We start from the raw sequence: 15,010 nt of genomic DNA on the forward strand, positions 1-15,010 counted from the left end.
CAGGGTTAGGGGCCTGTCTCCTTAGAAATCAAGGAAACAGAGGTACGAGCCTATAGAACAGATCCTGTTCAAGTAAGGTCGCGACCATTGATGGTTTCTCTCCATATATAAAGAAATTTGCTTTCTATAATCTGTCCGATGTGGGACTTTGACACTCTTATTTCCACACTAAAACCAAACAGCTTATGACACGTGTAATTAACTATTTTAGAAATTGAAAGTAAATTTAAAAATCTGAAATCCAACTTGTTTCCTCAGTACAAAGCATCATAACATCTAATTCAGTTGTCAAAAAGAACCGATTAACTACAGAAAGAACCTATTCAAAACGAGCAAAAGAAAATTATTTTTTCTTTAGCTTCAACAACCAAAGGCTTTTCCTTTGGTGAGTCCTTTAAGAGATTCCTCTCGTGTGACTCCAGCCAAGGAAATCCTAAGAAATCGATAACTTGTTTCTCAGTCGAGAGTTTCAGACTTGCAGTTCCTCTAGCACCCTGAGATATAAACATTATCAAAGGTTCAAAATCATCATCCATTCACTTTAAAACCAATTATATAAAACATAAGTCGTGTTTGGATATTCTCCCTTACCCGGTTACTACCAAAGCTGTGAGTAGCCGGGAATAGTCCAGGGTCATCAAGTCGATAGCCTTTGGATTCTGCTAGCAAATCTCAGCCTGCGGTTTCCATGGCATATAAAAACTATATCTGTTTTTCTTTCTTTACCAACAATGTATGTATTTGGTGATGGGTCACATGCATTATATCATATTCATACCTTCTGTTCAACACATCGTTTCCCGTCCAGGCTATGAGTCCAAATGCATATATATATATATATATATATATATCTTTTGGAAACAATGGAAATAATGTGTTTTTGATGATTGACCAACCAAATACAGGAGAAAGAGGAAAATTTCTAAAGAATCAGTTTAAACCAATTAAATCGATGAGAATTCTATTGAATTTTAAAATATTTGTATTTCACAAAAACCAGAATTTCAATTAGAAGTAGAACATTTACTAGTATTTAGCAAATAATGATGCACGAAAATAGCCAACTAATTTGCATTAGAGATTAAGCTTATTTTTACTTGTTACTTAGTACACGTCTTCTAATCACGTAGTTTATGGAAGAAACTAAGATATCTCTGATGGGTGGTGCTACACCAAATAATATGTCTACTTCTAGCTAGTCTTCTAGATCAACTTAAATCATTTATAAACCAACTTATCTATTTATCATCCTAATAAGACTGATTGACTCAGTCCACAGAGTCCACAAATGAAGGTTCGTAAGTTTGGTTTACCAATTCAAACCGCCGGTTCGGGTCAACACCGTCTTCTTCACCGCGGTTTTCGAGAGAGAGATAATTTTGATTTAAATAATTACTGGTTAAAATTAAAAAGTTATTGGAAGGAGGGGGAGAGAGAGAGAGAGAACAACAAACGACAACGACCGAAAAAAAAAAAGAAAAAAAAGAAGGAAATTAGAGCTTTCTTCATCGGTCTTCGTCTCGGTCATTTGTCGTTTCTCTCTACATTTTTTTTTTGTTTGTTTTGATTAGTTCGCGATCTTCTTCGTCTCTCCCTCTCTCTCTCTCTCTTTGTCTCCGGTCAATATTTTTGTTCGATCCGTCGATCGGAGATTTTGACTGGAGGAGATTTAAAAAGTTCTGAAGAAGAAATTGGCAGATCGCAGCTATGTCCTACTCCGATTCCGATTCGTCATCTCAGGCTGGCGAGTACAAGAATTTCCGGCAGATTACTCGTGAACGTGAGTTCCCTCTCGGTCTCACAATTCTTTTTATGTATTTTTTTTGACTCTCGTTGATTCGGATTGACTTGTCGATTTTTTTTTTGGATTCTCGTGATCTATATCTGATTCCGGATTCTGCGGAGCAGTCTTGTGTTGTTTCATTTTTGATTCTGGGTTACTGAGAAAGAGAAATATGTTGGTTCTCTGCGGTTTTAAGTTCGTAGAGAATAATTTTGAGTTCAATTAGTCGCGGAATTTGCATTTGGGACAGGTTTTTTTTTTGGAATTTGTGGTTCAAAAAGATTATAATTAAGATTTAAGATGAGAGTTTTATGGATTTATATTAGAATTGACAAAGCATGGTTCTCTCAAGGAGATGTCAATTGAGGTAAAATGTTGTTGATACATTTTAACCAAATGCTGCCTATCGGACACTTAGGAACAGAAACTGTTTACATGTTTGTGATCTTCTATTGTGTATAATAAAAGGCAGACATGGTCTTCTGTTTAGTGTTTTGAGAAAGGGTCATGGATTTTTATTGTAGTTACATTGTAGAGTTAAGGGTGTGTAGTTCATGTTATGTATTGTTTGGGTCTGAAGCTTTGACTGCTGTCATTGCTCGTTTCTCTGAAGGCTCTTTTAGTTTTATTCCATACAAGAGGTAGTGTATCTGATCGTTAACATTTTCTTCATTTCCCAGGACTCTTGTATGAGATGCTTAGATCTGCAAAGACAGGGAGCTCAAAATCCACCTGGAAGGTATGTTTTCGGCTACTTTCACCTTGGGCTGCCCAGATTATGGCATGATACCTAATTTTCTGCTAAATTTTCTTCTTTTTCCGTATTTTAGGTACTCATCATGGACAAACTCACTGTCAAGATAATGTCATACGCCTGCAAAATGGCTGATATCACACAAGAAGGAGTTTCACGTGAGAATGAAGTATTTTTGTAAATATTCTAGGTTAATTTGATGCTTTATTTGGGAATAACTTAATTGCCGTAAGCTATCATTTCACTGTAGTTGTTGAAGACATATTTAGACGAAGACAACCTCTACCTTCAATGGATGCGATTTATTTCATCCAGCCAACTAAAGAGAAGTAATTCATCTTTGATGTTCTCTTTTTTGCTTCCAAAATATGTGACATTTGTTATTTCCTCTTGTATTAATGTTCGATTCTGTTGTATCAGCGTCATCATGTTCTTGTCAGACATGTCTGGGAAATCACCCTTGTACAAGAAGTAAGGATATGATTCCCTGATAGTTACCTGATCTATCTTGGATACTGTTTCTTTAGAATACTGATTTTCTTATTTGTTCCTCTGCATTTGTGAAGGGCATTTGTTTTCTTCAGTTCACCGGTTTCCAAGGAGCTGGTTGGTCACATCAAAAAGGATTCGAGTGTGTTACCTCGGATTGGAGCATTGAGAGAGGTGTATATTGCAAAAAAATCATACTTTCTAGTGTATACTGATTGTTGCTATTCAATTCTGTGTTATAGAGCTCTGATAACATCCATATCGATAACTTGTCATTCAATTTTATTCTACAGATGAATTTGGAGTTTTTTGCTATTGATAGCCAGGTAATTGGTTTGTGCACTTTAGTCGCTTTTATATTATTCTCTATCATATGGTCTGAAATGCAGTGTCATATGTGGTATCGTATTGTTCGTGATGTAAAAGAGGGTTAAAAGAGACTTTTATTAACATAACTTATACAGGGTTTCATCACTGATCATGAGAGAGCTTTAGAGGATCTTTTCGGTGACGAAGAAACTTCTCGAAAAGGCGATGCATGTTTGAATGTTATGGCTTCTCGAATTGCCACAGTTTTTGCTTCACTACGGGTACCAATCATTTTCTGACGTTTAATGATTATTATCGGCGGATGATTCGTCTAAATCATTTTGGACGTGACAGGAATTTCCAGCAGTACGATACCGAGCTGCGAAGTCACTTGATGCATTGACAATGACTACTTTGCGCGATTTAATCCCCACAAAGCTTGCAGCTGGAATCTGGAATTGTCTGGCAAAACATAAACAATCGATTGAAAATTTCCCTCAGACGGAAACGTGCGAGCTCCTCATCCTTGATAGATCCATAGACCAGGTTTTGGAATTGTTTATTGGATTTGAATTTAATGGTTCTTTCCTTTTTTTTTTAGTTACTCAAGATTGCATCCATTTACTTATGTCGCTCATGCTTTCTCCCCTACATATGATGTATGATTAGTAGCATCTGCTTGTTTTGAATGTTTAGATTGCCCCTATTATACATGAGTGGACTTATGATGCTATGTGCCACGATTTACTGGACATGCAAGGGAACAAATATGTACATGTGGTAAGTTCATTTCTTTGCTGTATAAGATATTGTGATCTTGTGGTGGCTCTCTTCCTGGATACTCCATGTGATGTTCTTTTAGTTTTTAGATTCCAAGCAAATCAGGCGGACAACCAGAGAAGAAAGATGTGCTCTTGGAGGAACACGATCCTATTTGGCTGGAGCTTCGACATGCACATATAGCAGATGTGAGTCTGATGCCTAGGTCTTTATTTCACTTTGGTATTAGAAAAAAGTTAATCCTCTTGACCTGTGTTTTTGATCAGGCTAGTGAAAGATTGCATGACAAGATGACTAATTTCTTATCGAAAAACAAAGCTGCTCAGCTTCAGCATGGTAAGAGGTAGGTATTACTTTATTTTTGTAGTAAATGTAACTTGAGCATTTATTACATTTCCCCTGAACTGGTGGAACCGGATTTTACTGTTGGATTATGTGCTCTTGTCATTCAGGTTGATCACACTCTGTATTAATCTACGTACTATAACTTATTTGATTGGAGAAGTACTTTCAATTTTTCTCTCCTTTTTTTTAATCAAATTTATTCGTCTCTTATTTTTAGAGATGGAGGTGAGCTTTCTACAAGGGATCTGCAGAAGATGGTTCAAGCGTTGCCACAGTACAGTGAACAAATTGACAAGCTCTCGCTCCATGTAGAGGTAAATCGGTAGTTATGAGCACTGCTCCCTTGTCTTTTCTTGTTACGTCCACCACCACTTCAAATTCTATAACTTTCAGTTTATGGTGGTGCCACACACAAGTACTCTATTAGTCTGCATCATTTGGTTAACATTTCATAGGATTTAGTGTCTAAAAGCTGTCTGTAGATGCCCAAAGTTACCGCTTCTTATGCTTTTTTTCTCTGAGCTTCGAATGCTTATAACTCTTTATTATCGTTGCAGATTGCTAGAAAACTCAACGACCTTATCAGAGAACAGGGTCTTCGGGAGCTTGGACAACTTGAACAAGACCTTGTTTTTGGTGATGCTGGGATGAAAGATGTGATTAAATATTTGAGTACGCAAGAGGTTCGCATCCAGTTAATAGTGGTTGATTTAGTACTGTAAATTAAGACATTAAGCTGTCGAGCTTTATATATTTTTTGAACTCATGTACAGGAGGCAAGCCGTGAAGGTAAGTTACGCCTGTTGATGATCCTTGCAACAATTTACCCTGAAAAGTTTGAAGGTGAAAAGGGTCTAAATCTAATGAAGGTACTTGGGGTCTTAGTGCTTCTGGATCTTTGTTTGACTCGCATCCACCCCATCTAAGTCTTTATTGCTTTGGTTTATAGTTGGCAAAACTCCCATCTGATGACATGACCGCCGTAAACAATATGAGATTACTTGGTTCAGCTGTTGATGCCAAAAAGAGTATCTCGGGAGGTTTCACTTTGAAGTTTGATCTTCACAAGGTAACGTCTTCTACTCTTCCACCTATATACGAAACTATGTACATCTTCTTAATATTCCCTATTAACGGCTGCAGAAAAAACGAGCTGTCAGGAAAGAGCGCCAGGAGGAAGCAGCATGGCAGTTATCTCGGTTTTATCCCATGATTGAGGTACTAATCGCAATTGGCTTTGTTGATTTTCCTTACAAGATTTGCATAGGACACAACTACTTAAAATTCTTTTTAGCATAGAATACGAGTTTTCATGTGCGTACTGTTTTTTTCATTCTGGAATTTGCCAGGAACTCATCGAAAAACTTAGTAAAGGAGAATTGCCAAAAGAGGATTTCCCATGTATGAACGAACCAAGCCCAAGTTTCCATGGATCAACGTCACTTCCAGCAGCAGCAAGTAGTAGTCAAGGTCAAGCTGCTCAGTCGATGAGATCAAGACGCACACCAACATGGGCGAAACCTCGAGGTTCAGATGATGGATATTCAAGGTAAACTGTTTTTAAACAATCCAACAAAGAATCCAAAGATCAATCCAATATGAATAAAATCTAAACATAAGTTGGATTGTTTGTCGAACTTCATAACGTTTTTGGGTCTCATTGTTCATTTTCAGAATTTTCTTTCTTGCTCACATCATTTCAAAATAGTGAAAAGGAAACTTTTTAACCTGAATCAGTTTTTCTTTCTTGCAGTGATTCGGTACTGAGACATGCATCAAGCGATTTCAGGAAGATGGGACAGCGAATATTTGTGTTCATCGTTGGTGGAGCGACGAGATCAGAGGTTAGAAGCTGTGGAAAACGACTTGTATTGTTGGAACTAAAATCATGATATATTTGCTCATCGCTTTTCCTGGAATTTTTGATTTTCCAGCTTAAAGTATGCCACAAACTATCCACAAAACTCAAAAGAGAAGTAATCCTCGGGTCTACAAGCCTCGACGATCCTCCACAGTTCATAACGGTAAGCCACACACATACTTGACATTCAGAGATTTGGCAAACTTTTGAATTCATCCTCTCAATTTAAGTAATCTTCTCTTTCCTCTTTGTGTCCCACAGAAATTGAAGCTTCTGACTGCAAATGAGTTATCAATAGACGATCTCCAAATATGAGAATCCAAATCTCAAATCAAATCCCTGTCTTTGTTCTCTTATCTGCCAATCTAATTTGTAACCAATGTGAACAAAAAAAAGGATAAGATTATCAGATTATGAGATCATGACACTGTAAGTGTACACTTATTGTTTGTCGGATAAGTATGTAAAGCAACTCATAAAGTTGACTTCTAGATCTTTGGCTATTGTCTTGTTACATTCGATTGTGTAAATCACTCAAATCCTTCTTTGCTTTATCAAAATCTCTTTTTCGTAAGTCATTCAGTTAAAGATTTCTTATGTTGAATCATTCATTACAATACAACACAAATGTAGTCTAACAAGTAACAACACCAAGGCATTCAAAGTTGAACTAAACACTAAATATCTTCGGATTAGTAGAGTCTCTGGTGAGCTGTTCTTCAGCTTTCCTCTTCTTTTTTGTTACTGACACCAGACTCTTGACATAAGAGATGTAACTGTCCACATTGAATTTCCTTTTGCAACCCGCATAGTTCATGTACCGTATCTTCCCAAAAACCGGCCTCTCTTTCCACCCCTGAAACCCGCCAAAGCACAAACCGATGAATCAGATCTAATCACACGCACAATATTCTCCAATCTATTCAACTATCACTTCTTGTCAAGTAAGAGGAGAAAACGAAAGAACCTGATCATGAACACCGCATATAGACCACATACACCCAACATATCCACTCGGGTCACGACCATCAATCTCATACTACATCAACAACAACATATCAAAAACTTTAAGCACCAAAAAGGAAATCAGTGGTACATCCGTAGATACAAAAAGAAAAGGGTCAGGATGATATTATGATGGAAGTAAACCTTGTTATTTAGATAGATGGATATGGAGAGAGCCTCTTCAGGTCCCTTGGTCCATTCCAGAATCTTCTTTGCCCAATACATTCTGCAACGTAATGTTGATAAATGTCACTTATTACCGTCGTTGCCAGTATATAGCACAGTCATGATTTTACTTGCCTCATGAAACCGTGCATTTTCCCTTGATAAACCATCTCTAACTGTGAAGCATTCCATAACTGCCAAGATTCAACAACCAGAAAAATAACGCATGAAATGCAAATGAAAATCAAAGCTACAAACAAACTATGCGACGAGAGATTAGTGACTTACAGGATCTGCTGTCTGTCCCTTCTCTAACTGCTCCAACCTACAATTTTAATACCATTCAAGATTAAATATAGAAGATACGGAAGATTTTATTTCCAAAAGAAACTAGGAGTAAACGACTGTACGAGTAAATGTGTTCTCTCTTATCAGAAGCATGATCCATTAATGACTTCTGTGCCCACTCCCAAGCTCCCTTCAAAGAATCATAATGAGGTTGATAGTAGCAAAAATTGTCTGAGAGTTCTCTTCGCACAATCATTTCTTCCAAGAATGTGTCTACCGCCTGTGATGGACAAACAATGCAATTACCAAACTAATAGTGTGAACAAGAGGTAACAACAAACAGAGAAAACTGCCCACGTATAAACATTCAAAAGTATAATTGGCTTATGAACCTGAGGGGAAGTAGTCCGGACTTTACGCGCCTCTAAGGCACATCGCTGAGCTGATATCTGCCCGAAATGTAGATAAGGAGAGAGACCAGAGAGTGCTTTCGGCTTCACAGGATTATTCCTGTCCGTTGAATAATTCTTCAACCTTTTCGTCAAGAACCCATCTTTAGTTCCCATCAATACTTCCATCCCGGCATCTTCACCCGGCACACACCATTCAATCTCAGGAACTTCTGCACCCTCCCTATCCACAAATCATAAGCACCATGTAACTCTCAAATCCCAAAGAAGCATAAAGAAGCGGGCGTTATCAAACAGATTAAACAGTACCTAACCTTACAACTTTGTCGATGAGACTATCCCAATCCACCTTATTCACCATCCCAGCCCACTTCTTCGTTGGCGGTTCGAGTGTAGGAAACTCAATGAGGTAATCAGGTAGTAGTTTGTTGATCTTACCCCGTATTGTTCTAGCACTGTACTCCAATTTACCGGAAGCAGCCCACATTGGAACTACATTGTGAGCATCAACCTCATGTACCGCTAATGAATCACTAGTTCTCTTAATAACCTCATCTTTACAACTCCTGATTTCTCGTAAAGGAGAGAAATCAGTAACCAGATGTGAAGCTCCACATTCTGCTATGAAATTAGGGATTGTCTCCTTTGCATCTCCCTGAAATGGTTACATCACAATCAAAATCAACTTAAGGTTTTTAAAAAGAACAAAACTTTACAGCTACCAAATTCTAAGGTTATATTATTCGAAGTCTAAATCGCTTCATCTACCATCTCATCTCCATATATAGCAAGAACGTAAAAACCCTAAATTTTAAAATTGGGTTTGATGTGAGATCGAGCTCGGAACTCACCTGTAATAGAAAAAACGGAATTTGAAGAGAATCAATTTGACGGTGAAGCTGGCGCAAACCCTTTAACATAAACCCTAATTGCCTCGCCTTTGCGCCCAGAAATTGATCGAACAAATTGAACACGACGGCCACCGGCGCGTTGGTTCTGTTTGCCAAATCAACGGCGTGGATCAACGCCCAGTTATCTCGCAACCGTTGATCCCTAAACATCCAGTAAACGACAGGACCCACAGTTTGATCCGACGGTTGCCATGAGCCTTTCTTTAGGACCCGGATCCGACCCGTTTGAACCGAGATTGACGACGCCATACGGAGAAGAAAAGACCAGATCTTTTCGGAATTCCACTAATGTGCGCCGTTTGTGCGACAGCGGAGGATGCTTAAGCGACGAAGCGCGCGACGCCTTCGAAAAAAATGGAGGGAAGACAACAATGCACTGTTTAGGTTTGTGGTTTAAATTTGATCTACGTGGATGATCTACCTAATTGACACGTGCGAGTTTCTGATTGCTTACTCTTACTTCGCCTATTCACGAGATTCTTCGTAAGTCGTAACAGTTATTAAAACGGTATTACATAAAACAAAAATTAATGTTTTCAAACCTAAATAATGATAATTCAGAAGCATAGTAATAGGCGAGTAAACACAAATATTCGATTGTGGTTAATTTCTTGAATCCACTCTTGGCCTTGGCTGCATGCTTAGAGACATCCCTTTAGTTCGTCTTTTAGAGACCTGACCCTAGTGATTAATTAGTTCTATTCTATGCAAGTTGCATAATGCAATTCTAGTATTCACTTTGATAGTACACAGAAACTATATTTAATATGTGTATCAAAAGTGTAGTTACAATGAAATCACTAAAAATAATCGCCGTTTTTAACATGATCGTCTTATTTCTACCCCATTTGTAATGTGTGTATATATGTTTTTTTTTTTTGTCAAACAATGTGTGTATATATGTTCTTTATGACGTTCTTCGATAGTTGAATCCATGAATTTGTGTGTGCGTTATGGTCAAGAACATCCTGACAAATCATTTGATTTCTTGGAATTATATATTCTGAATTGCTAAGAAGATAAACGTGTAAGTAATTATTTTTAAACGAATCAAATTTATATGATGGTGCTGATTAATGATGAAAAAAAGGAAAAGAAGAATATATGGATTAATTGACCTATATAGTCTTGGTTCATCATTTCCTTTAAATATAAAAGAAACCTAGATCAAATTATTCCTTCACATGCTCAATCGTGCTTATCTAGGGTTTACTCATTGTAAAATCTCCAATACATAATTGGAAAACATACCTTCTGTTTTTATCATTATGCTTTTTTATACGTACTGTTACTGTATTAAGTTTTTCATTTTATATCACATCATGAGGAATGATAATCGCTCTTTCCACAAACTGTCCCTAATAATTAAATCCATTATTATGAATACCATATCATAAGAACAAAATTCATGATTAATATTTCATTTTCATTAATTTAACACATAATATATCAATACGATTCGTCGATAGTGGGTGAACAACATGTATTTGGTATGTAAACAGATATATAAACAATAACAAATGTGCTCATAAGATTGGTTATTCCCACAATTACCATTATTTGATCTGACTTAGTGATTTTTCTTTTAACAGATTCCAAAAATTGCATTCCTTAGATTTACCTGTACTATTAGTCTATAAGCATACCTACCATATCTTAATTTCTGATTCGATTCAGTAGTTAAAAGTTTATTTGACCTCAGCTAATCTATACCAATTTTTCATTATTTAAATGTAATAAATTTGTCCCAAAAAAAAAATGTAATAAAAGAAACTAGAAATACGTAAATGATTATATTGACCTTATCGATGGATTTCTAGACTCATGAAACTGAGGCTATTCCAGTCTTTTAAATCAAAATTTTAATTAGAACAAAGACACTTGGGGTTGGGTGGGTTAATTATATTATAAGACCCTAATGACAGCCCCTAAGCACTGCACAGAATCATTGTCTTATATACCTGATTTTCAATTTATCAACTATATAGGGAGACAAAAGCTGATAATCAAGGAATTAAACAATACATTATTTAGATTACATCTACTGTATATGTTTGACTTATTTGTATTTACTTTCCATCTACCATGACAAAACCCCCTATGGTTTAGCCAATGTATCATAATTCATAATACAGCCATTACAAAAAAATGTAATCATAATTTCAGATAAAAATAAAAAATAAAAAAATTTCCTTTTTTTTGTATAAAATCTTTTAAGCTTTATATTTTCAGCCATTGGTTATATTAATTTTTTTAAGTTCAAAACTTAGTTTATTTTTACAACATATAAATTTATGGTTTTGTTGTTTTTTGGTAAGTATGATTGTGTTTATCATAAATAGTGTATATTAATTTTTTTTTAACACCTTAGTGTATATTATTTTTTATGAAACCATTACCAGTATAATATGTATTCATTTTCATAAAATAATAAACAAGCAAAAAGATAACAACGATAATACATGAGAATGGAATTTTTTTGTAGGTACAAATCAATTAAAACATTAATCGCGAGATAGTAGCGCTAAGATTTTTTTAATTTGCAATATCTGTGGACAAAAAAAAAGACTGATCATGTTATTATAAAGATTGCTTGCTTTAATAATTACAAATCAAAATGATGTTTTAGTGTCCGCAATGTGGTTGTTATCATTCGTTATGTCGTCTGGCCAAAGCTTACTCTTAACTCTGGACAATAATAATAAGTTAATAACCCATAAAGGATTTTTCAAATCGATCGGTGAATCATTTTTTAAGAGCTTAAAATCCTTATTATATGTTCTCAAAATACTAAATGACGTCAGTTCTGGAGAATTATTGCATCATAAATAAAACTGCGGAGATCTATGTATCCAGTGGTCAAATACAGAGACGGTTTGACCGCACGTGCCAGTAGACACGAGTATAAAAACATTCAGAACTTTGTCAGTACTAAACGACGTAGTTTGTTTCTTTACTGATGGGAGATATTTATCTGCTGCTACTCATACAACGTGTACTCTCGTAGATAAAGACACGTGTCACAATAAAAATGGAGACTCTGTAGATTATGAAATCAAGCGTCCACCGCACACGAATGCAATAATCTCTAAGACACTGATCTTGCCACGTGGTAGAGATTATTCAGTAGCGCAATCAATTGCCCTAAATACAGCCAATTTTTTTTTTTTTTGGTTACACGTAGTTATTTTTGTTATTGTGTTGATGCATCTTTTAAAAAATTTAACCATCAAACTGGATACATGTAATGTAATTACATTAGTCCATATATATGCAATATAAATCCTATAGAAATATTTATAAACGAAAAAGGTGATACACCCATTGCAATGATTATTATAGATCTTTTACGCAAAACATATGTAATACGTAATACTATACGTTAAAAAAGATCATACCTAATGCCATATTTCTATAAGAAGAATGTGCACTATGGTATTTGTTTACTGAATATTATTATTATATATGCACTACGATATACAAATTAATATATATGTAAATAACTAACAAGCGTATTATTTTGTAGATTGTCATATTTTTCCTTTTGTTAAAGGGATGAAAACATAAACTTTAATTGGTTTTCTTAAAACAACATTTGAAATTTGTTCTACCTGATTATCGCGTATTAAAAGAAGAAGATGTTGTCCTCATGATTCAAATCACATAAGATTATTCTTCATTTTCTTTCCTCCTTGAAGCTTTATTAAACCTTTTAACGCAAAAAAAAAAAAAATCAAAATCAAAATACACACATATTCCATATAATTCGAGAGAGATTTGGTGAGAAGTCAGCATTGCCGACAGGAAGTTCTGCCTCACCACCAAAATGGTGAAAAATACCAAACCAATAATTACAATAACTTTATTTTTGTTATAATTATATTAGTACATAATTACAGTACTATAGCACCTCTTTTTTCACGAATACAGATGGTATCTTATTTAATCATAGACAACAAAAAAAGCTTACGTTCTATCTCTTCCAGTTTTTGTTTAAACGATAACGTACAAAGTGAACGCCCATGTATATATTCTAATAAGGTTTTTTGATTAATTACCTGATTTAAGTTTTGATTATTTTTTTTTTGTTTTGTTTTTGTTATATCAGCTACTCGAGGAGGTGGGTGAGGTGAATATAATGCCTAGCTAGAAAGTTCAAAATTTTACAAGGAGGAAAACAAAAGTGTATTTTTTTTTTTTTTCATTTTTTTAGAAAAGTAGAATACTTTGCTATTTGTGGGGTATAAATATAATTATTGATTTCTACTTTTGGGGTTCCACCCTTGTTCAATCACCATAGTTACAAATTACCACCTCAATGAAAATGATTCCTTGTCAAATAATTTAACTTAAAACCTATTTTCCCTTTAATCAGTAGACTATAAAGATTCGACTTTAAAATATTACTATTAGTTAGTAAACTTCACTATGAAAATTACTTGTTTAATATAACAGTACTTTAGAATGTCGTACATATATGTCTGTATGTATGTGTGAGAGTGTAAAAAAATAAAAGAGGTACTTGACTTATCTATTTGTCTGTAACTTAATGGAAAAATAGCATCTAAATTATTGTATATCTCTTTACTATTTCTAAATAATTGTTTGTTTTTTCTTTGCTTTCACTCTTATTACTTAATTTGTGTAATTTCACTTTAGCTGTCTGGTCAGTCCATTTATGAAATCTTGCCACTAGATTTCAAAATTTGTGGTACTATTGATAAAGTTATGATTTACAAGAATATAAATCATGGGTTACAGATTTTATTTTATTTCTTTTATATAAGAAAATAAAAAATACCCCACAAAGTACAATACCATGGGCTCATAATCAATAAAGAGGAAAATTTCTAACCTTTCTAAACTATTCATAGCGGTAGAAATCATGGGTAAATCACACATCTTGCTACAAATAGATTAACAAGACTTCATCTATAATTGTCCTTCCACATCTACCATTTCACCTTTTTTTTTTACAGCTTTTGTATACAGCTTGTATTGAACTTGCTTTCATGGTGGGGATCCACATTTTTGTTTTTATGAAAGACTTAATATAGATAGATACTATTATATAGATGGATAATTATAATCATGGTTGATATGAAATTGAGACCCGATAATCTTGGTTTGTTCTTCTTCAGAAACTCTAGATGGTACAAAAAAGTATGCATCTTTAGTCTGTCATTTGCCATCAACAAACGTTATCATGAAGAAAAGAACATTAAACTTTCAAAAGTTTAAGTCATTTTTCTCAAAAAAAGTACAGATATGTTTTGAAGTCATGATTAAGAATATGAATTTTTGATGACAAAAAGTGAGAGGGATCATTACACTGTGTACCAAGAGAAGAAGAAACAAAAGCTGTCATTAATTAGAGTTTTTTTTTTTTTTTCTAACCTCTAACCGATACACATATAGATGATAATGACAAGAAACTGAAATGAACGACTTTGTTATATAGAAAATTATGAATACAAATACTCAAATCACATATAGATTAACTCATCTTCTAAAAGAAACCAAGTACAACAAATTGAATATTTAATGATATAGTATGAGATACTAGTAAATGGAAGAAAAGAATTTAAACAATCCTACGAAATGCCAAATTCTATTGAGATAAAAACTAAGCTGAAATCAAATGGATCAAAAAAGAGATTCAAATTTATAAAAATGTCACACTGAGGATGTATCCACAAGAACATCGTTTAGCAGATGATCCTCACCGTTAGCCATGGCTAGCAGCTCTGCATCCCTATCCTCTTCATTTGAGAAATCTCTCCTTTCGAATTTGGAGTTAGCTGATATGAAGATCAGCTTCTGAGCTCGATCTATAGCTGCATGTGACCGCCCGTTGGAGTTTACCCATTTCAAAAGAGAGGAATTGCATTTGAACCCGCCAGTAGTCGC

At 34.8% G+C, this 15,010-nt stretch overlaps 3 protein-coding genes across 3 annotated transcripts in view; 1 reads left to right on the top strand and 2 right to left on the bottom strand.

Moving 5' to 3' along the window:
- Positions 1,453–6,824, top strand: LOC104771288 (SNARE-interacting protein KEULE). Its single transcript, XM_010495797.2, has 21 exons — positions 1,453–1,780; positions 2,464–2,522; positions 2,614–2,695; positions 2,788–2,866; positions 2,958–3,008; positions 3,104–3,200; positions 3,320–3,352; positions 3,491–3,616; positions 3,690–3,881; positions 4,032–4,115; positions 4,205–4,303; positions 4,382–4,458; positions 4,678–4,774; positions 5,018–5,143; positions 5,234–5,329; positions 5,410–5,529; positions 5,604–5,678; positions 5,810–6,009; positions 6,214–6,304; positions 6,395–6,484; positions 6,583–6,824. Exons 1-21 carry the CDS (start codon positions 1,708–1,710, stop codon positions 6,634–6,636), a joined length of 2,001 nt encoding a protein of 666 aa, XP_010494099.1. The 5' UTR covers positions 1,453–1,707; the 3' UTR covers positions 6,637–6,824.
- LOC104771298 (deoxyribodipyrimidine photo-lyase-like) lies at positions 6,852–9,450 on the bottom strand. Its single transcript, XM_010495805.2, has 9 exons — positions 9,041–9,450; positions 8,504–8,844; positions 8,172–8,412; positions 7,902–8,059; positions 7,780–7,816; positions 7,627–7,685; positions 7,471–7,552; positions 7,289–7,360; positions 6,852–7,177 (listed from the first exon to the last, which is right to left on the bottom strand). Exons 1-9 carry the CDS (start codon positions 9,347–9,349, stop codon positions 6,992–6,994), a joined length of 1,485 nt encoding a protein of 494 aa, XP_010494107.1. The 5' UTR covers positions 9,350–9,450; the 3' UTR covers positions 6,852–6,991.
- The window catches only part of LOC104771307, a 4,653-nt gene continuing 4,221 nt past the window's right edge, over positions 14,579–15,010 (bottom strand). The window contains exon 2 of the mRNA XM_010495822.2: positions 14,579–14,996. Coding sequence (XP_010494124.1) covers positions 14,777–14,996 — 220 coding nt within the window. The 3' untranslated portion in view covers positions 14,579–14,776. The remainder of the gene's footprint in view (positions 14,997–15,010) is intronic.

The sequence above is a fragment of the Camelina sativa genome, chromosome 3, assembly GCF_000633955.1.
Source record: "Camelina sativa cultivar DH55 chromosome 3, Cs, whole genome shotgun sequence".
NCBI lineage: Eukaryota > Viridiplantae > Streptophyta > Magnoliopsida > Brassicales > Brassicaceae > Camelina > Camelina sativa.